The 23,574-nt window shown below is 31.2% G+C and overlaps 1 protein-coding gene across 1 annotated transcript in view; it reads right to left on the reverse strand.

Annotated features, from left to right (window-relative positions):
* The window catches only part of LOC145672476 (fatty acid synthase-like), a 104,364-nt gene that overhangs the window by 24,423 nt on the left and 56,367 nt on the right, over positions 1-23,574 (reverse strand). Inside the window, exons 13-24 of the mRNA XM_081741640.1 lie at positions 22,595-22,899; positions 20,292-20,436; positions 18,314-18,424; positions 16,778-16,886; positions 14,623-14,880; positions 12,928-13,104; positions 12,426-12,742; positions 10,475-10,765; positions 9,742-9,938; positions 5,807-6,037; positions 4,703-4,826; positions 1,931-2,107 (exon numbers count right to left, since the gene is read on the reverse strand). Of these exons, the coding sequence (XP_081597766.1) occupies positions 1,931-2,107; positions 4,703-4,826; positions 5,807-6,037; positions 9,742-9,938; positions 10,475-10,765; positions 12,426-12,742; positions 12,928-13,104; positions 14,623-14,880; positions 16,778-16,886; positions 18,314-18,424; positions 20,292-20,436; positions 22,595-22,899 (2,442 nt within the window). The remainder of the gene's footprint in view (positions 1-1,930; positions 2,108-4,702; positions 4,827-5,806; positions 6,038-9,741; positions 9,939-10,474; positions 10,766-12,425; positions 12,743-12,927; positions 13,105-14,622; positions 14,881-16,777; positions 16,887-18,313; positions 18,425-20,291; positions 20,437-22,594; positions 22,900-23,574) is intronic.

Below are 23,574 nucleotides of genomic sequence, written 5' to 3' on the forward strand. Positions count from 1 at the left end.
AGAATAAATACCCACAATACACTTTATGCATCTCCGGAAACATCTGCTGATGTTGAATGAATAATGTTTTTGTAAAAGCAATGAATTAACGAGAAATAAAGAGCAATCAAAAATCGAAATTAAACCACTGAACACTAATAACGTTCCCAGAGAGGAAGAAAATATTCAATTAAAGTAATAAACACGAAGGCACAAGCTGAGCCACTCTTCTTATGAATACGTGCCCTATAGCATCTGTAAGTAGATAATAAGTTTGCTATTGTCTTGAAGAAATAGCGGTAAAATTGACCTTATAATTAAAAAGAAATCATATCTTGAAAATTGGCTCCTGTACACGAAAAGTAAAGATAATTAAACTGAAAAAGAATAAAACTTGCCATACCTTTTTCATTACCTCATAGATTTATTTACCTTATATAATTATTGAACTAGTTTAAAACATTTTTACGTTACCTAAACCACGTTCCAAACATTAATAATTGCAAATATGTAGATAGATCGTCTAAATCTACTGACTTTCTTAAAATTTCAGTATCGTATCTACAATGTTAGTAATTCAAGAAATATATTATATAAATTACTGTGATGTGTTTTCCAAACATAAGACTTGAATTTTTATCCACCTGAACAATTGACTGCAATGAAAAGTAAACCAAGTATACCTTTACAAAAAGTAACAAGAAATAAATAAATAAAAGCAATACAAGTTTGAAATATCTGCCACTGATACACATGGAATCGTCGCTTAAAAGAATGGTCCTAAAACTAGATCATTAATCCATTGTACGTAGAAAATGAAGCTCAACATGAAACTACAGGGTAGGCAGGAATTAACTCCTTATTGAAAATTGCTTATAACTTTTCTTTTTAAAATACTTAACCAATTTTCATGAAACGAAAAGAATTTTGTTTCTTCAATAGTAAAATGTATCATATATCCCGTTTATGTCATTGCAGGTATCAATGGCGAGATCATGGCACAACGTCTAACTATGCATATGCGGGCTCAGCTGGTATCTCGGTACGAAGTATGGCAGTCCGTGGTATAAGTATAGAGATTCTAGCGGAATGTGAAAGAACCTCGTGCCTCACTGGATGCAAAGACCATAGAGAATTGCCATTCGAAGCTAATGGACACCGGCTCTATAGCGGATAGTGGGAGACGCAGTCGCCTCTCAACACCCAAAACGGAGGAAATGTGCAAGTTGTTTAGACAAACTTCATTCAAAACCTTAGAAATCACAAAGACAGGTATCTCACGAATGCCGTTTAACAAGACAAACTATCTGAACTGTTCTGAAGAAAAAAGTTTAATTTTTACCCATGGAAACCACGTTACTGCTAGGAACTATAGCGGTAAGAATCGTAGCAGTAAAGTTTATTATTTTTTAAAAAGCGACTCTTTCACTTTCAAAATCGAAACAAAGATACGTATATATATATATATTCAACTAAAGATATGTTCACCAATAAGATCTTATCACTCATCTACGTAATAAGTATTCATGTATTTACTTATTTTGCGTTCAGGCGATTACAGTATTGTACATTTGAGTTGAATTGATTTTGAGTTTAACGTCCCGTTCAGCAGCGAAGCTATATGAGACGTGGACCTACTGATTAACGTGGAATCCGAACCACATGAGCTCCCGCCGGGAATCGAACCCGGGCCTCCCACGCCAAAGGCGCGTACGCTAACCGCTTAGCCACGGAGGAGCTCAGTATTGTACATTTGTCACATATATAGAATATGTCAATATTTTCTATGTTAAAATTGCAAAGAGTTTACATAAAAGATGCTCAGATTGTTTCATACGCACCAGACTATAAATGCCAGCACTCTTTTTAATGATGTTAGGTGAAAGTAATAAAGAAAAAAGAGAATCAAGACCAACAAAGAAAGAAGAAAAGAGCAATAAAAAGTACTTACTGTAGCATAGACACAAGGCACTGTAGCAGCATGCTCCATTGTCCATGTTGGAGGAATTTCCCAAAGGAATTCTTTATCTGCTGTGACCTTAGTTGCAAGACCACGTGAAGGAACCAAACCCATTACGCGTTCACCTTTCGCATTTCGTCCTGAGAACTCAAGTCCTAATACACATTCCTTTAAGATTCAGAAAGAGAAAGATTGTATTTTTAAAAAAACGATAATAAAATGTAAAAAAAAAAAATGTATTTAACGAAATAAAGGAAATCAAATAAACGAAATAATTAATGGAATTAAATTTTCTTGAATTTTTAATTAAGAACACATAAATTTTCAATTCGAACTACGTGAATCCAAAAACCCACCCTACAAACTGAGAACTATGATCATTTATTACAGGATTATCCAAATGACTCTATAAAGTGTTATGTTATCTCAACAAATGGCTGGACATTACATTAGAAAGAAAGAGAGATGTGCAAAGTTAAATGTTTTAATAAATCAGGTTCTTTCGATGTATCTTTCTTCATATCGATTATCAGCTCGAAATAAAATCTAACATATGTGGCTATTTTTATCCTACACATAGCAACACGATAGCCATTACTCTTGAATTGCAATATCTACATTGGTACTATTTTTTAAGCATTATAGTTTCTTTTTGTATGATATGTGAAATTCAATGTAACGTAAGGAAACCACTAATGAACCTCAATACGGAAACATTTTATTAAATTACTAAATATTTAACCTAGTGATCTAATGATGACATCACTGGCATAATATTTAAGAAAATTACGTTTCGGAAAATTACATTGTACTTTAAGCAATGAACTAAACATGTAAAACAGGTAAAAATAATTAGAAACCTAGGAACAGATAACCAGCAAAGTAACGTATACTATTAGTGTAAAAATTACAAACTCAGAATTAAATTCAGCTTTAGAGAATTCAGCTTATAAACAAAATTTTGCCTGTGATGATCAGGATAGAACAATAAAGATTTATCACTTGATTTACTGATAGTGTTTTGTTTCCTACCAGTTTCAAAGTTTTCATAGTTGTTACACTAAAAATAGTCTATATTTGCATCATTTTAACAAATAATTACTTTTAAGTTTTCGTAAAATAGAAAGAGTGTCTCTGGAGCTTGATTTTCACTTAATGTACTCAGAAAGTATATTGCAAAATTAGATATTATTATGCTTTCCAGTTAATTACTTAATTTAAGCTCTAACGCCGAAATTTATTTTCATCGAAATAAGTCTTGTTTCAGTTTTCTCTTGTTATAGCAAAGGGAAGTTTACTTAATGTAAAAGGAATTTTATCTGAAGTACTTATTAACATCTGTTCCTTGAAACTTTTGTAAATGGACTACTGCCTCTGTTCACAAAATGGCTGTCGAGGAACAATGAATAATAGGAACTCTTTATATATACTTAAGGACGAAATTAAATCTTCCAGTTTTACGTCCCACGATTATGCCGTGTAGGTTAAAGGAGACGGTGACGATGAGAAATGAATGAAATGGTGGAACGAAGAAAGTGGGAGAAAACGGAAGAGCCCTGAGAAAACCCAAGCACACGATGTTTGTCCACCATAAAGTTCATTTGGTGCGAGCTAGGATCAAACCAAGGACCCCATTAGAGGTGAATTCTCTAACGCTAAGCCACCGCGGCCATTAAGGACGAGATAAATAAAGTAACATATTACGTAGTCAATGGAAATTAATGAAAGCCCAGCAGCATGTTGGCAGAGGTCTCCCGCACTTCCTGGTAGCAATATGTTACATAGTGTGATCATAGCGCCATATGGGTCTTTTTTTTTAACACGAAGGTTTGAATGAAAGGGATAAGAAATATGTGTCAATTAGAGAGCTTTTGAGGAGCGTTATAGTCGTGTAACTCATAACAGAATAACATTTGGATGACTTTACACGGGAAAGGAACATCAAGACTGGGCCGAGGAAGAGTGGGGTCGCATTCTCTTCTCCGATGAGAGTAGATTTAATCTGATTGGTAATTCTGGATGTACAGTCAGTTGGCGAAAAGTGAGAACACGCAATGAACCCAGAATTATTGTCGAACTTAATAATTCTAGTGATCCAGCGTTCTTGTGTGTACAGAAGTGTGTAGGAGGGTGCATGAGCATATCGACCTCCAAATTTTAGAACGTAGTACATTTTCCAATCAACGTTATTACGATACTGTACTCCTCCATAGGTAGTTGACTCCAACTTCTTCTTTATTGATGATAATGCGCGACCGCATCTAAGAGCGCAGGTGACGGAGGTTTTGGAACGAAAGGATATTTGACGAATGGACCGGCCTGTCTGTTCCCCAGATTTGGTTGCTCCATTCAGCACGTTTGGAACGCTATGGAAAGATGTCTTGCTGCTCGTCCGCAGACACCAAAGACCGTGCATCATGTTCAACAGTGCTGATGGAGTAATGGAACTCCATACCACAATAAATCAATATCAACTTCGTAACCAGCATGAGAGTACGTTGTGGAGCATGCGCCATTTTTCCTGGTGATCCCACTCTTTTAGGTATCATTTCAGTTCTGTAATGTATAAAGGTGCCATTTTTGCTATTTAATTCATGTGTTTATTTCTGTTGTTTTCTGTATCATAATGGAGCAGTACTTTTTACACAAGAACGTATGGTTCAAATGTAAATTCTATACCAGTTGGGAATGACAGCATGCGAAACTTACTTTCGTCCTTAAGTTTTCTACACCAAATACTATAGGCTCAGAGGCTTATTTTACCTGTTCTAACCGATCCTTCACTAAGTCTTCTGCTGCCAACCTTCCTGTAGCCAACATTATATCCCTAAAGTTAAGAGCTGTGAAATATACATCACAAATTTCTACGTTGGATGTGCTTGAAAAGCTGGAAAGTAAATGAATAAATAGTTAATTTTGAAGAGCTAAATAATATTTTTCTTTAAAAAAATTAAGTTTAAAAATTTTTTCTATACACCAATCATATAAAGTAATACAAAATTAGAAAAAGGAAAAGAAAAAAAACTTAGTAATGATAAAAAAAATCAACTAATTATTTGTTAAACGTTGAATTATTTAATGAGTTTAACGTGCCTTATATAATTTATTTTGAAACATTCAACATCGATATTTATTAGGATATTTATTTTGAATATTTGCGTTTATTAAAATGAATACATTTTACGGTCACATCATACTGTGTATATATAAGAACAAATATTATAAACTTGGCATACAGCAAAATGGTCTTGAATGACGAACCATGCATTTCCAATTACAAGAATCTATTACTCTATGCTCTCTATTCTTAGAAATATATTCAATTAAACAAAGAAGATGAAGATTTAATCCATCGTTTGACCAACTTCGAGGTTTATGTACACTTCAAGTATTCTACCTAACTTTTGAGTATGCTCCAGTACTATAATGTTATGAACGAAAGTTTATTATCTTTATCTTGAATAATAGACAGAAAAATGCACTGTAGTATAGCATACTGTACTTCCAGTTCTTTTGAAATTTTTACTGTTAAGAATATGAAGAAAACGAGCTTTGTTTTACATCTCTTTGCGTCCTCTTGTAATATAGTAAAGATGTTCGGAATACTATTTAAAATTTCAATAAAAAAACACGTCATTATTTTAATTTCACATCAGTATTCTTTCAACACCAATTAAGTTTATATTAGAAAGCTTATAATGCCCTTTCTAAAGTAATCATGATGAAAACCAAAGAAGTCTAAAAACATGTACTTGCTACCATAGGTCTGTTGAAGTAGATTTTATATGAAAATGTTTACTAAATACTCAATTAAATAACAATGTTTAGCATGTTATATGTTAAAAGAATAATTACTTTCTCTTTTACCTTGTAGGAGATTCAATCCACCGAAGACTCGAGAGATCGCCTCTCCTCAGAGTGTTAAGATATGCATGAGCTGTTTGTATAGTTGGTGAATTATCTAATGGCAAATGGCGGAAACTACCCCATGTTCTTTTCTCATAAACATTCATTACGAGATCTTTGCGTAGTTGCTCGCTATACAAAGGGTCTAAAGGTGAAAATTTAGGTGCTTGAAGATCGCGAATAAACATGCACCTGAAAGTATAAATACATGCATTTAGAGTAATTTATAGATTTAAATATGACAATTATGTATTTAAACATTTAAGAAGATCAAGGCATTGTTAAATACTTAGAATGAGTCATTAAAATTAATAACAAATCAAAACTAAGAAATTCAAAATATTTAGCATTAATAATTATCAATTACTTTTGAACTTAAAACTACTTTACTGCAGTTAAATGTTTGAAGTTTCATTTCAGTCAGAGAATAACTAAAGGAGAGGAAGACCAAGGAAAGAATAACTAAATGCGAAGAAGAGACCTTATCAAAGCATAAAACAGCTCTCCCAAAGGAGAGAAAAGTTTTAAAGTTTTCATGTTGTCCACCAACCTATGGTTGAGGAGAGGAGAAGAAGAAGAAGAATGTTATTACAACTTGAGAAACTTGAGTATTTACCAAGAAAAATATTCATATGGAAATAAGTTATCTCTTTAATTCAATATAACTTGAAAAAAGCACGGATTTAATTTTTTGCTCAAGAAATTTCTACTAGTAAATATAAAAAAATTGTTGATTATTTCCTGCTGTAACTTACATACGAACTAAATTTACTATTAATTTGTTGACTTAGTATGACTAAGCATTATGGTATGACTAAGATACTCGTTGAAGTCACTTCAAAAAGCACATAAAGTATATTTTAATATAATCAAAAAGAGAAGCATTTTAGAATCGCTAAGACCTCAGACCGAAATAAAGCTTATTCCTCAAAAGGAGACTTTTATCCAAATCCTGGCCATATGTAGGAAACTAGAGCTTTGGGATAAACTACAAAATGTTAACATCACTGCTATTTCATTCAGTAAATCGACAATATTAGATATTGTTTAAGGCAATATACAAAAATACAATTCTGACTAACTGGATTGTACAAAAATACAATAAAATCTCTTTAATTCTGACTAACTGGAGAAATAAGTTAACACGATTAACTAGGGTGACCAGACGTACTGATTTTCGTAGTACAGTACTGGTTTTTATAAACACTGACCTGCGTGTTGCGAAGATGCCTAGAAAATCAAGAAATGTCTTTCCTTTTTAAAATGTCCTGAGAAGTGTCCTGAGTTAACTTATCTGCAATATTTTAATGTTTCATTCTTTATTCACAACATTTTAAATCACAGGCACTCTTTTTCCTGAATAATGAACTGATTTGTTTTTTAACACTTCTCAAAAGATTAGGGAAGGAGAACAATCAACAAACAATTGTTTTGCAATACATTGCTTTTACTGAGAAAGGTTTTTGATATATCGGTGAGGTAGAAAAGGTTTCTTTTTCAACTTATGATAGTGATGCTAGCCAAGTTAAGTAGAAGTTTCCTCGTGCCTCCCTAAATTTTATTTCATTCCTTAAACTAATCCTATGCTCCGAAAATCGATTTTTAAAAAAAGTCTCTAGCCCTACACGAAGTTTCACTATACGTTCGTAAACATAAACAACTTTGTCATTCATCAAAGCATTTGGAGTTGTAATGAATTACTGTATTTCAATACTTTTGTTCAGTACTTTTCTTCTTAACAAAGGCAAATGATTAACTGAAGGTTAACGTTAAATAAAATAAAAACATGCGAATTGCCGATGTAGTGAACTACCATATACTATTATATTTATGTACTTCTTTTCGCTTGTCAGAATCTGGTCACACTAGATTAAGTCCGTATTAACTCAAATATCCTAAAAGAACAGTAGATAATGAATTAAAATTCTGTTTAAAACAATATACATTTACTATGATGCACTTAAAGGGCATAGACCTAACATAGACCTAACATATAATACTACTGTACTGTAGTATATTGTCCATACGTATTATATATGTACTATATATATATGTACAGTTATATGTATTATAACTGTACCATACGTATTATATATATGTACTATTGTGTATTGTGTTTGCCAATAATGAGCAAATAGAGTAGAACATCGTACAGTGAGTCTCTGTTCAGGCCTATTACTCCACAGAAATATGATAAATTTACGTAAATCACGTATTTTCTTTTGGAAGGAAAAAAAAGAAAAAATAAGCATATTCGGTAAAACTATTTAATGCTCCAATACCTATTTAAAAATTAATTTCCTAAACGTGTTTCATTAGCCGCCTCCCGCCCCCTCTCATGCTTATTCTTCCGTTCATTTTTTTTTTTTTTTTCGTGGAATAATTTCCCTTCACATTTACATTGAATAAACCACTCGCTCAGTAATTTTCCGTTTCATCTAACGAACAAACACACAATCCAGGAACCAATACTGCTAATTCAGCACAGCACATAGATCATAGTTTGATTACATGCTTTGTAGCGTAGTTACGCTTCGGAAGTGACTCCCTTTGTATAAAACTACTTCCAAACTCTCCGAAAGGGATCTTTTTCCGCTTGTTCGTTGATCGATACACACTTATTGTATCAGTCTCATTAATTTCGAAATGATATTTCGTGTGTAACCACAACCATACGAAAGTTTGAGTAAATATCAGTTGGACATCACTTCTGTGCTCTCTATTCGTCAAACAAATCATCCCTAGTCATATTTCAGAATGATATTTTTTTCTGGAAATTTCATCTCCATTAGAAGACATGTCAGAAATATTCATGTATCTGCTATGATGTCTGTGAGTTCAGTGCTCGACTACGTCACCTTCTGTGTGGCTTATCTCCTACTCGTTTATGGAACAGGTAGATGGACATACAAAACCGTCCTCAAAAGAATCTTCATAAACTTTAAGAAATTCTTTTCCATTTTAAGTGATGTGCAATGACAAGTGATTTACTGTGAGCGTGATTCCCAGGACCTCAGGACAATTTTCGGCAGAATATAGATACACGGAGTAAGTATCTGCTATCTATGTACTTCAACCTGATGCTTTTGCTTTGTTCCGATTATATAATCTGTCTGTTCCGCATAAGGAACGGAAACTACTCGAGCAGGTTCTAATGTAAAATTCGAGTCTATTGTATCAGCAATCAAATTCGACATCAGTCTACCCACAAACTTTGATCGTCTTTAGGATAGTTTTCGTCTTTAGTTGTTTAAATAGGTATATTTCGTTTTACTAAGGCACAAAACCTGCTCCAGTAAATAGCATTCCTCTATCCCAATTCTGACATCAGGAGAAGGACTAGATAGTTTCGTACATCCTCCCCCGACTCTGTGGTGAGAGAGGATAACGCTATTGTTAACTGTCACGGAACTATGTGACGGGTTGTTGACTTTTAACCTCATTTGAAAATTTTCATTCTGTCTTTTTTTTTTTCAAATACCTTACTGAATTAAGTGAACTCCGGTCTACCAGGTTCCAGAATAACGATATTTTGCCATACAAGAATAGCAATGGTTAAAATTGTTTATTTGAATGCTTCACATTAGTTAAGATTTCAATGAAGTCTATTTTTCTGTGTTTTTCTCCTAAGTGCATATGAATAGTTTTATTTTCGAACTGAACGAACTAGCTATTATGGTTGTGATGGTAGCTAGCATAGACAGAGCTGCAGCGCGTCGTTCTAGCCAGAATAACGGATCATTTCTGAAGCTGGCAAAGTTACGTTCTTCAGTGAAAGTCATTTTCGACCAAAGAACTAAGTTCATGCGTTTTAGCTCGTTACCGTTCTAAACGCATTTAAAAAATGATATCATTTTGTTGATTAAATTAAATATCAGTAAAACCAAACTACTTGCCTTACGTTCTTTCCATTAGGTTCTTGCCTGATGCAGTTGACAAGTCCCAAGATTCCATTCAGAGGTTCTTGTTCTGCTACCACAAGAACTTTTCTATTGTTTCGCTCACTTTCCTTCAGCGCAAATTTTAGTTCTTCCACCCAATCAAACGTCGTCTCTGTGATTTTTACGACTTTTGGTTCCGGTGCAGACGTGATCTAGGAAAAGATAATGTAAAGTAAATTATTAATTTGTACCGGATGTACCGGATATCGCATTCAATACGAAGCTTCTTATGATTTACTTTCAACACATTTCATTTACTTAAAAATATGATATTTGGTTACACCATTTCTTGTTTATGTTTTCCTGGCTGACAAATCATTATATATTCAAGAAATAATTTTTTAAAGATTATCCTCAAAATTAGTATTTCTTTGAGAACCAAAACTTAAGGTTGTCACCATTATTCAATTAGTATAACATAAATTTAATATAAAATTATATTTTAATTATAATTATTCTAATCAGTCTTATTAATAACATAATGAAAACATACGTAATATTTAAATTCAAGCTTGTTAATAAATATTCAAACCATTTTATAATTCATCAATAGTTGCTCTGTAAGAATTTTCATAAACTAATTAAATTTTAGATACATACACTAATATATATGTACATATTTTATTTATAGAATCAGATTTTATTACATTACTTTCAATTAGTTCATTTGGAATTATGATCTACTTACTTTTCTAAGTAGATGAAGTGTTCCATTTTCCATGTTCTGTTGAACGATACTCTCTAAACGAAAACCATTGATAACCTTGTTGGCATTGCTTTCTTTGCTTTCTGGAATAAGAACGAAACTTCCTTCCTTCAGAAGCTTCAAAGTGGTTTCGTTCTTCTGTGACAGTTCCGAAATTATAATAAGATCTACATCCAATGCACTATCTGGTATTTTCTCTTCTATTTTGATACTGTCATCTTTGAGTTGCTTCTTCAAGTCACTATTACCGGATGTATAAATTGTTACGTCTGCCTATTTGCAAAATAATAATTAAGAACGATAAATAAATAAATTTCAAATAATAACAGTTTACTTATAGAATAAAGCATGTTTAATTAATATGCTGAAGATAATATTTGAAAATACTGCCTCACTTTACCAGTTTAAGGTTGAAAACACAACTAGTAAGTTTTACATATATATACATATGGTATTTCAATTATATAATTTATTTTTAACAATTAACTCAAAATTTTATTTTTTGCAGCTTAAACTATAAATGTTTATAAATTATCAACATTAGTCACGTTTTCATTGTTAATTGAAATCACAATATTAGGAAACGAAATCGAGAAACTATTTTGTTTCATACTATTTATTATCTATCAATATTTCGTATTATATAATTATACATCAAATGACAAAATATATTAGGATGAATAAATGGTTCGAATTTTAATAAATTTGTAAAGAACTAAAATGGTTTCGTCGATTCACTGTCGATTTTTTCAGTGTGATTGAAACTAAAGCTGCTTACATTCCGTAGTTGCTCCAACTAAGAGAAAAAAATATATTCAAATGGTGTGGTTGAAGTCTTGATACTCCGTATACAGATAAAAACATTTACTTTATTTCTTGAACTGAAGGGAAATGAACTTGCGGTCAAATTTGTACAGATGGTATTTGTTTCAGAAAGGAATTACTGTTACATGTAACACTGTAAAACTTCTACCCTAGCAATGTTAAGTACATACAATATTAAATTTGTTGTCAAACCTTCATTTGTACTATGAGTAAACGCTTAAGAAGATTGTTTTTATTTCAACTACTAATTCAAGTGCTTCGATCAACAATTCTGAAGATTTTCTCATCTATTTTCTGTGAAATTACAGCATTTTATACCTCAACACGCTAAAGTTTTATTACACGTTTATTTCGTTCAGCGTTACATATCAGCAAAAGAGGTTTCCTGAAAGTTTCCAGTGATAAAACTAATAACGTTTCCTTTCTAAGTGCATTTATAGTACAAATGTAGTTTTGACAACATACTAATGTTTCAGATACACAATATTGTTACGTTAAAAGTTTTCCACTGTTACATGTAACCGTCATTTCCTTTCGAAGTGAATACTATTTGTGCAAGTTTATTTACAAGTTCATTTTCTTTTAGTTTAAGGGATCAAGAAGGCAATCATTTTGTCTCTGTATTATAATGTATCAAGGATTCGTCTATTCAATTCCATCTGAATATATTTTTTCATCATCACTTAGCCGGAAGCAGCTACGTAATGTGACGGATAAAACAGCTTTAGTTTATTAATCAAACTGAAGAATTTTGATTGAAACTTACTGCAGAAACTCTTGGTAACTTTCTACAAATTTTGAGAACGCTTAAAGGTATTTTTAACTATATAATATGTATTCGATGTGTTCTTTAAGACAGTTTATAAGTGGGATTACATCTCATTTAATACATTAACAACGTGAAAAACCGAAAATCAAATTGTCTTTCTCCGTGACGAATACAGATAGGTAGGACAGGTATATAAAAGTTAGGTTAAATGGGAAAATATTAATTGACTTTTAATCTCTTAGTTGATTCTCTCCTTCGAGCAATATTTCAACAACTTTATAAGTTTTGTCTTTTTTCTTAATGAATGCTTAGTATATGTTGTTGTTTTGTTGAATTTACCTGGATTAAAGGTAAGTTGTCCACAACATCAACAATGATAGGAGCTAGAGGTTCTTTATAGCCTTCTGGAATTTCAGCCACTTTCAACTTGGTTGAGCAAACATTCTCCAAAACCACATGAACACAAACTCTAATAGCCTCCGCAACTTTCTTTTGATTTTCTGGGAAAGGATTAACATAAGGGAGGAATTGAAACTTCTCCAAAACAGGATTAGTTTGTACATTTCTTCTAGTGATGAAGTTGGACTTTAATCCTCTCATTTCGACGCCGCCACACTTAATGACATTTATTCCGCTGTACACATAGATTGGAATACCTATAAAAGGAAACTGTGTTACTAAACATCCATTATTAATAACGATAAATTAAATTTACATATTTAAGGAATTCATAAACATTTCAGAATAACGTACCTTCGTCGCCTTTCAAGTTACCAGCATCAACAACGATAACTTAAATTTATATATTTAAAAACTTTAGAAACATTTCAGAATAACCTACCTTCGTCGTTTTTCAAGTTGCTAGCAATGTCGAGATGCTGTTTTGTGTTAATGATAACGCGCTCCAGTGACGTCGGCACTAAAAGACCACGAGATTGTTCCTGTAGTATATTCAGTTGCAGCATTGTATCCAAAAATGGAACCCAATTAGAATCCCACTTCAAGACTCCACAACGGCCTGCAAATATAAACATTGGTTGCTTCTGTAAGCGTTATTTATTATATACATTTATTTATAAAGCGCGCAAATTTAATTTTAACTGTATCTTATAATAACCATGTGATTCAAAACGTATGTGAAAAAGTGGAAATTAAGGAGTAGGAGGGAAGATATAGCTTGAGAACTAAAGTTAAGAGTAGACGTTCCTCGTTCAAGAAGTAAATAGGTTAATGATAGTTTTATTATAGAGATATTCACTTACATACGTCAGTTAAAACTCATCTAATATAAGGAACTAAATGATTTTTAACATTACTTCTAATAGATTACCTATCTAAAACTTTTAGATTACCAGAAAAAAATAGAATTGCTTTGATAGAATTGGCATTAGTATCGATATAATTACTTGTAAATGGTGTCTTAATAAAATGACAACTTATATAGAATTTACATTTGCTTGTGTTATAGGGCTTACGAAATAAAATAAAAAAAAACTAGCCTATAGTCTATTCTAAGTATGCTACTGCTTAGTTTTGCGTAATGTATTTTCCAGTAAATATCGCTTTCTACCTTTGGTTGTAAACCTTTTTCAGTATTATTATATACAAATGTTTTGTTTTGTTTTACCCTTAGAATGTGATTTGTGTCGTAGATAGTATTATCAACTTATTTCATAATATTAGTCAGTTTTATAAAAATTATGTATGACAATCGTAACAAAAAGATTTACCAAATTTACCCACGAATATATTCTTAATTAATTATCAATTTATGTAACTAACGATTCTTTATCAACATGAACTTTCGAAATCTAATTCAACGTACCATAGTTGTGTTTTGTATGCTAACGAAACGGATAATAACAACAATGATGCAACTATTAATGAAATCACGAAAAAGTGGAAAAAATTAGAAGTATTTAAAACAAAAGCCTTGGATATATTGTCAATAACAAAGGCTGGTATAGCTTCCAAGAATACACTCATCACTCATCATGACATCCTTAGGACACTTTTTTTAAATTATACATCATAACTCTAAGTTAACGAAATGTTTTCCTAATAGTTTTTATAAATATTTTTCTCTTACCTTACTAATTTTCCATATAAAGATATTGAAAATATTTTTCTAATGAAATTAATGTTTGAAAACAAGTACATTAAAAGATTTCAACTTAATACCTTTAGCAAATGTATAGTGACTCCTAGAATACTTGCTACTTGGGAAGTAACCAGGAAAAAAAGAGTAAACAAAAGAAACTTATGTAGTTTTCTTAAAAATTGTAACCAAGAGTTGGTGTAACTTTCTTCTTTGTCTCTCTTGTAATCTACATCTCAAAATAATAAAATAGTATTGCTTTGTGGAAAAATGAATTATCTATATCCGCCAATGATTGTTAAATATTGTAATTGTAAACAGAACTTTAATTTTGTAATGTAATTATGAAAACTGATTAACTATAATATCATAAAAGTGTTGCATTCTATAGTGTTTGCTAGACTATTGCTTCTAAACTCTACCATCTTATTTGCTTACCTCTTATATCAGTTTCCATGATGCCCTTAAACAGTCCACCATAATTATAGCCTCGAAGACGTAGTTCTTTGTAAACATCATTCGTCTTCATTGTTGGAGTTCCATTCTGTTCTGACTTTTGATGAGGTGGCAGCTCACTCATTTCCTTTTCCACATTAGTTGGACTAAAGATTCTTCCTGTCACTACTGATGAACCATTTTCACTAATTTCAAAGTCTCCAGATGCTGTCATTATTGTCACAGTGAATTTCACGACACCTATTAATAATTGCAAAACATGAGGAAGGGAAATGAGTTGTAAAACTTAGTTTATAATTCACCTCTGTAGTAATTCGTATAACATACAAATATTAATTTAAATATTTGATGATAACTTACTTAGTCAGCACTACAGAATGTTTAATTTACCGTCGACTTTAAAACGAACTTCGTGCAGTATGTGTTTTTAGATCCTGACCTACTATAAGCATAAAAACACGCTTTTATTATCAATAAACAATTACAGAAATACTTTTTCTTGGATATTTTAAAAAGGCACTTAACAAATTAAAATTTAAGATATTCCATCCTACAATAACTTCTTGGTTAATACCGTTTTAGGAAATAACATTAAAATAACGAGTGAGTACTCTTCACTTTCTGCCTTGTGGTTGTAAACCTTTTTCACTATTCAGTCATTCTGATTGACTCTTTATGCTAACGACATTCTTCATAAAACTGTTTTCGGTATTTATTCGGAGATAATAACTAGTAACATACAGAATCACTATACCTACTAAAACTACAGTATATATCTTGAGTATTTATATCTATTCAATTTCAGTACAGCTAGATCGTAACTAAGGCACAGATCAAAATGGCATTCAAGATAAACGAATCATTCATGTTGATATTTTGCTCTGATTCAACCTGAATAATTTCTTACAATATATTTCACAGAATACAATGAGTTCGATGACGCGATGATATTAAATTCATGATTAATGATGTCAAATGATTAATATTCATTATCAATCACATACAATAATAAATAATAATTAGAAATATACACAACGTATGCGAACTCTTAATTTGCTCTAAACACATACACAATACCAAAAAGAAAAAAAAGAAGAATCTTCAGGTAGATCGGTTATCAAGCAAAAAATATACCCATCAGTTTGCAAGACACTTACAACCCGATCTATTTTCATCACCAATTTTTTTTTTTTTTTTTTTATCCTTTCCTCTGGGACGCACACACACATCAAATACTTTTCTTATAAATCTAATATAGACTGAGATGTTAATGATTCAAAAATATATAAATTTTAATTAACTAATATTAAAATCATAATTGATTAATCTGTTTTTAACAATCGTGCATGTGAAAATCAACTTTAGTGGAGTTGTTGTCTTCATAATCATTTTTTTTTCTACAGAAGGTTCAGAATACTCAGCTAACTGAAATTACTGAAAGGATATTGTCAAAGAATCAATTCACTGAAACATGCGGGGAACTCATGAATAAATTTCAAATGTTGCAGTTCATACAATATTTGAATGAAAAAACCCTCTAAATGATTTATTTTTGTTGACTTCACTACAAGAAACAGAGAAGCAGGAAGTATAGGTGAGCATGTGTGTGTGTGTGTGTGTGTGTTTGCGATAAAAAATCTATACAGTTTTCTCTCTAAACTTTGTTTATATTAAATAAATTGCTGTTGCTTTAGTTTGAATTTGTTGCGTATATTTATTGCTTATACGTAGTGATGAGCATGGTGGGAAAATTAAAAAATATATATAAGGTGCTGCATTCATTCAGGTTTGTGTTATCAGCTGATTATTTTCATTGTTTTCAATGACTCGCCGTACGCAGAGTCGTCTTCGCGGAAGGGGGGAGGAAGGGTGCTCCAACACCGATTGTCCCGTCCCGATTTTTTTAAAGGAGAGTTAAAAAGAGTGTAAGTATTTTCCACATATTTGATATTTATATTTATATTTTATGAAGAACGCTTCAAAGCTAATGTGGAGAATTAAATTTTACATCACATATATAGTTAGCACAAATCTGCAACTTCTATTAAGTAAAATGTATCTCAATTAACAAAAAATACATTTCTTTTGACTGTCAATAGACCCGTAATTATAATTATTTTCGTTGTCAATAACTCACCTTCAACAGGCAGTATAGTTGCACGTAAGAATCGAACATTCTGGAAAATCACAGGCGTTTCGTTAATTTGAGTGCCACTTACTCTATTGAATGTATCCCAAGCCAATCTCTGCAATGATAAGACAAAAACTCACAAGTAAATTCAAGTTAAATTCAAGTTATGACGAGGATATTTTTAATCGATTTGCAATTTATGTTAGAAAGTATTATATTATATTGTAAAATATTGTAAAACTGCTAGAAAGACAGATACTTTTTTAAATATAGTCACTTATGACGGTAATTTTTTAGTTTATTTTCTTAATTCTCTTAAAAGTTTGCAGTAATTATTATAAATACCTAGAACAAGGAACAACAATATAAAATCAGTAGTAAGTGTAGAATTTACTTTGTTGCTCAAAATCGTTAAAGACTCGAAAGATATTGTTGTCAAGCTGTCCGATGTTTATTTTGGAACAAATATGATGGCTACAGATAATTTATGTATTCTTAGTTGTGCTTATAAGGAAGAAATAATGTCCGTATTCTTGAACCTAATATATTTCTAAGATCAAAGATGAATGCATATAGAACGGAGATGCCTATAACTCGATAGAACTTTCAAATTAATGTTATATTTGTTCTATGTTTGTTCTTTTAAAGTAGATTAATCAGTGTATATCAGCATATTTTCATGTTTCTTTTTGATCAAAGTAGTTCAATATTGTTTCGTATTTATTTTTGACTCAACCAGATGAATCGACTTGTACAAATATATTTCTTTCTCATAAAACATAAACCATCTGCGTTCCATTAAAATCTATGTATTTCAAGTATGGGCTGTATTTTATCAGAAAAGAAATTATTTCATATTTATCTTCGAAATATTGATTTTAAGTACATATATTAAAATGTGTTATCTACAACTACAAGTAGTAGAAGAATAAGCAGATACATGACTTGTTTCTTTTATTTTCTATTTATAACAGAAATTTTATTTTTAACAGAAATATACATAGCACATTCTTGATGTAAATATCTAATAAAAATATTTGTAGAAATGTGTTCTATAGAATTAGACTATAGCTGCTTCTTTCTCAAACAAAAATTGCATTAATTTACGGAAAACTGAACTGAAATCAATCCAACCAACTCGGTATCTTAAATAGTGACTTAATAATTTTTGTAAGGAAACATCACTTCCTGTCATCTACAAAACAAGTTTTTCTTTATGTATAATGAAATTCATAGACAAACCATGTAAATAGGCAGAGCACGATTGCTCAACATTCACGATAAAAGCTATTTAAGATCCTCCATTCTCTGTACTAAGTGACAAAGACGTCATTTGTTAATTATTTATGAATTATTTTGTATCACTAATGTATGTATAATTTGTGATTATGTATATGAGCTCTATGGGCTGTAAGGGTGTTTGGTAAAATCCATGCACTAAGCCCAATTGTGGATATATTATATTATCATGGATATTTCGCGGATTATATTATTAGCAAAAAGCCTTTATGTATATCTATAAAACATGTATTACGTACTCACCAAATAACCTGTTGCTGGGAACAGAATCCTACCATCAATTACGTGGCCTTCGTAGAATTTATGTTCTCTATATCTCAGATTAATATTGTAATTGCGAACAGCACTAACTGCCTGAAATAAAATGTAAAATATGAGTACATAAGTTAATTTGTTCAAACATGAGTCATATTGAAGATTAAACAACTAAACAAACCAGTTATCATACACATACAAAACAGTGTCCTGACAAAACACGTATATTTACAAATTCTTTTATATTTACAAACTGAAAAATCTAAATTAAGACTTTTCTTTTAATCTTTCAAGAACGAATAGCTCGTCACCAGAGTGAAAAGGAAAGAAGAATGAAAGAAAATGCAAGAGAGATGTGCCTTCGTATGTCACTTCAGTTATCATCTTAGTTATATTTTATATAATTCTAGTTTTAGAGAACTTCACACCAATATATCGTTGTTTTTAAATTTATTGAAATCAGTGAAGATTATTGTTCCTTAATTCTAGCTCCACATAATACTGTAAACGTGTAACATAATTTTTGTCAAGCTTTTCTGACACTATTATTAAATCTACTTTGAAGTTGTGGTGGAATGAATCTAGGTCTTTTTAATTATTTCAATTTACAACTTATCATGACTAGTTCTCAGCTTCTGGATCTAGCCTAGTTTTATATATACCTCTTTTGCCTCTTCGTTATTTATTAGTGGAGATTCGTTATTAGAGTATATAGAAAACCTTTTCGTAGCTAATACATTCATAAAAGATCAGCATATTTCCTACAAATGAATATCAGCTATTAGAAGAAGTTTTCTAAACGATAATTACATTATGGTCTAAAAAAGAGCATGGTTAGAAGAGAATGAAACTTCCATACATTTGAGAAAATTTTATATTGCTGCTACATTTCTACTTTTAGGAATTGGCTTTGTAATAACAGACAATACATGTCAAAATAAATTATAAGGAAAGAAGATTATGTTTCAAAAAAAAGACAACTAACACAGTAGGTTTCTTAATATAATTTTTCATTAAGCTGACACTAGGAAAATCTTAATAAACTCTAATTGAATGTTTTGCTCAGGTTTCTAAAGTACGATAATAATCTTAAATATCAATATTCATTGTCATTTGTGGTTCACAGTTTGACTTATCTAAGGGTAACTTTGAAGGAGGAACATGAAGCACAGCATATAAGATATATGAGGCAAGATTAATCACAATCAAAACAAGAGATATCAAGAGAATAGGATGTGATATATCTAATAATTTTAAAGTGGTGGATTCATCTGTAAATTGTACAAAAGGTCTCTCCTAAAAAAGTACGCTCAGAAAGAAACCGATTCTTCCTTACTGGTTTACATTTAACCGAGGGAAGTACTCATAAGTATCAAACGTAATTTAGAAATTGATTTTGCTCTGCAGAAAGATAACTGAAATATTGCAATTTAGAGTGATTCCCTCGATTTTGTATTTGAAACATTGTACCTTTAAAGAGATTGAACCTACAAATACATCACAAAAAAATAATGGTCCCTTCCATGAGGTTATTGCAAAGAACTCTTATGTAAAATTATATATGCATCATCAATTTGTATTAGGAAGAGGAGCAACAAAATCTGTTTTTTTGATACTTTAAATCTATAGTGTACTTTTTTAATGTGTGTGACTATGTGATTACATTTGTGTGATGATATACATGTGTGTGATTATATATAGTTTGTACAAAAAAAATCCGGAAAGGAAAATGGAAAATTAAAAATGGCACGACGAATAGACAACTCTATTTTCTGAAGTTATTGAGTTATCATCATCATCATTATTATTATTATTATTATTATTATTATTATTATTATTATTATTATTATTATTATTATTATTATTATTATTATTATTAAAATAAAGAATAACTTACGTAAAGTACTAACAACGGTAATGTGCTAACTAGATTCATACATCATTAAAATATGTCAAAAACAAATACCTTCAATTCAATGTGTGGCACAAAATACTCCTCTCCATGATCCCATTCAATGATTGGCGCAATCATAGGAGTTCCTCTACTCACTGGGTAAGACACATGAGGGTATAACTTAGAAACTTGAGGCTCAAGTCCTGCAACATACAACCTGTAAGAAGGAAAGAGCAAAGTTTATACTTAAGTTTCAGTAAACCTTAAATGCATAACGTAATAATCTCTTATCTGGTATGCCCTCCAATTTCCAATAGAATGAGCAATATGTGAATTTCAAATTTTTCAAATTCAAATTTCAAACAGAAAAGTAAATCAAAATGTAAGAAGATTAGGTAATAAATTATAAGCGTTCCTCAAAAACGCAAAGCGTAAAGTTATACCAATAAAATTTGGGGTTTAAATGCTTATATAGGTATTCCATTTGTCTGTTAAGTCTCCATTTATAATATTTCTCTAAATACATTTAAGTTTTTCGAGTAAAGATAATCGACATTCTGGTCACCGTGCATTTATATTTTAATATAATAATTACAATAACGACACGCATTAGTGTGTTTATCAAATTAGTTACTTTGTTTGTATGATTAAATATGTATCAACAACTATATTTTCTAGTAATTCATTATATTATAAATGGTTGGAAGAAAGTAATTCCGTAATATTACAAAAGTTACAGTATATCGTAAAAGTTGAAGTATTTCCTGTCAATTCCATAATAACTGCAACATTATCTGCCATTACACTAACAGATATCGCAAAAACTATATAAAAACTAATTTAAACACATTTAAAGTAAGCTCGTACTAACGCACGGGTCTAGGGTGGCATATTTTTAAAACATGGAAATTAACATATATTATACAGAAAAAGAGTCTGTCCATGAAAAAGAAATTAGTAATACTGTATATACTATTACGATTAGTATAGAACAGTGGTCTATACTATTAACAATGTTGTATCACACCGCGACCGAGCTTTCTCGTTACGACACTACAGACGCCATAAAGAGCCGAGACTATTGCTTATTAGCTGCCAGCGTAATCCATGCATTTGATTCTGTACTTCTCACCCCATTGCTGGGTGCTCAATGTAAGCGGTCGCGGTTCTATTGCTTAGGCCTTGAATACGAACAAATGACAAAGGTGCAAAATTTTTTTGGACCCAGGGGAGTAAACAATACCTAAATACGGACCTGATGTAAATTGTATAAGACCAGTAATATGTTTTGACAAAACAGTATTCCAACAAAGTACAAATAAAAGGAAAAATAAAATTACAATCAAAATTTGTTTTTTACACTAGAAAACTTTAAGCATATTGCTTAAATTCACGTTACAATGAGTATCGTTGTTATATTATCTGCAGTATTTGGTAATGTTACATTGAAACTTATGTTTTAATTCAATATTCGTTTATGGTTTTGACGATTTGATTTCCACTGAAACGTACTCAAATTTCCAAACATAATAAAAAAAATTTAGAATCTCAATGAATTTTATGGATTTTATGGATGCTTGGAGAATCGTCAAAGAATCGTCAGAATACAAACCGAATTATCAACGATAAAGTACAACCAACTGTTGTCTCTGGAATACGGATATTCAGTGCTTGGCTCGAACATCATCACCAGCAGGTATGTGTCACAACCAGATTCTGTGCTAATCCAATTCATTATGCATGATTCATACACTAAACAACAATCTCCTGAGTCCACATTACACTAACAACGCTTTGAACACAAATGTTTAAGAAATCTGTCAAATACACATGCTTAAAATAGAAGTTTCTGTTATCATTTTGACAGGGCTCTGGTTGGCCCTCAATTAATACAACCAGTTTTGGATCATCCCCAATTACCTCTCAGTTAATTAATGTTAACTAGATCAATCTGGGGAGCTCAGAGTGATCTACTTAGTCTAGTTTTATTCAATTTAAGTCAAGAGCAACCCAGGTTGGCAATATATATACTGTGTGAATCTGCTTTTGAAATAACTCTAGGAGAGACTATTGCAATGGGCTGTTTCGGATCCTGTTTTTAAAGAAACATGGCGCAATATCCAGGGAGTGAGGAATCATTTCAAATATGTGAAGCACTTTTCAGATTATAATATTGTGCTTTTTCATCAGACCTAATCGTTCCACATTTTCAGCCTCAGTATAATATTTTACAAGTACTATCATGAAACGAATTTAACAATAATATTTTTAGATATTACTCCATTTTGAAAAACTTAAGAAGTAAAGTGTGTTATTTGAGACTTCTTAAAGTATTTTAAAATATTAGTAATATTCATGATGTGTAATTTACTTACTTTCCGAGATTGGAGAGTAGATATTCTACATTATTTGTATGTCGTCGCATGGCGAGACTTAGATTCAGACAGTCTTCAGAAAGAGATCTCTTGAGGATGGCTTGTAGAAGACCGTGTGGAGCTACCTCAATGGTGATTACATTCTTTGGAATATGCTTAGACGCTTCGTGGAATAGAACAGGACATAGAAGATTGTTAGTATGGTAATCTACAGAAGAGAATTTTGCTAGTGGTGTATTCCAACGGTCCTCAGGAACTGAAGAACTGATCCATCGTGATGATCTCAGTTGAGGAACCTTAATCACCTGAAATATATATGTACAAACAATGAGACTATATTTTCTCATTCTTCAATTTAATTAAATAATAAATTAAAATTAATAGGTTTAAAATATAAAGAGTTGAATGTCCAACCATTTTCCCACTCTTTATACAGATAGCAGAGTAAATAAGAAAACAATATTTAAACAAATGCAAAAGCCTTCAGACTGCGAAAATAAGGAAATCCAAAAGGTAAAAATAATCAAAACTTTCCCGTGTATTTCCCAAAATTTGGAAATACTAGGAGAATTTCTACTGAATTAATTATTTTGAGTGATTATATAGTATTTAAAATATTTTGTTTGGGAATGTGAATAACAATAATGTTCTAAACTTCTCAAGTACGGTTTCATTACTAAACATGATGTAAGTTTAAATTTGATATTTTGTACCATGATAAATTTCACAAGCTCAGAAATTGGATCTAACAAATTAACGTTATTGCAGCATATTGTTTTGGTTTTTTATTCATTTCCAACTACTATATTGTGCATTCATCATAATAGGCTAAGCTACTGTTATAAGTCAATATTATCCTGAAAATATTCGTGTAAGACTAAAATTATCATTAAATGTTCATGTATATCTCTGGCACAAATATTGGGTACCCTTCGGTCAGGATGGTTCAAAGCTTAAGTCATATTAAAGTGAAGGTAAGT

Source organism: Thermobia domestica, chromosome 2, assembly GCF_964235325.1.
Source record: "Thermobia domestica chromosome 2, izTheDome1.hap1.1, whole genome shotgun sequence".
NCBI classification, from domain to species: Eukaryota; Metazoa; Arthropoda; class Insecta; order Zygentoma; family Lepismatidae; genus Thermobia; species Thermobia domestica.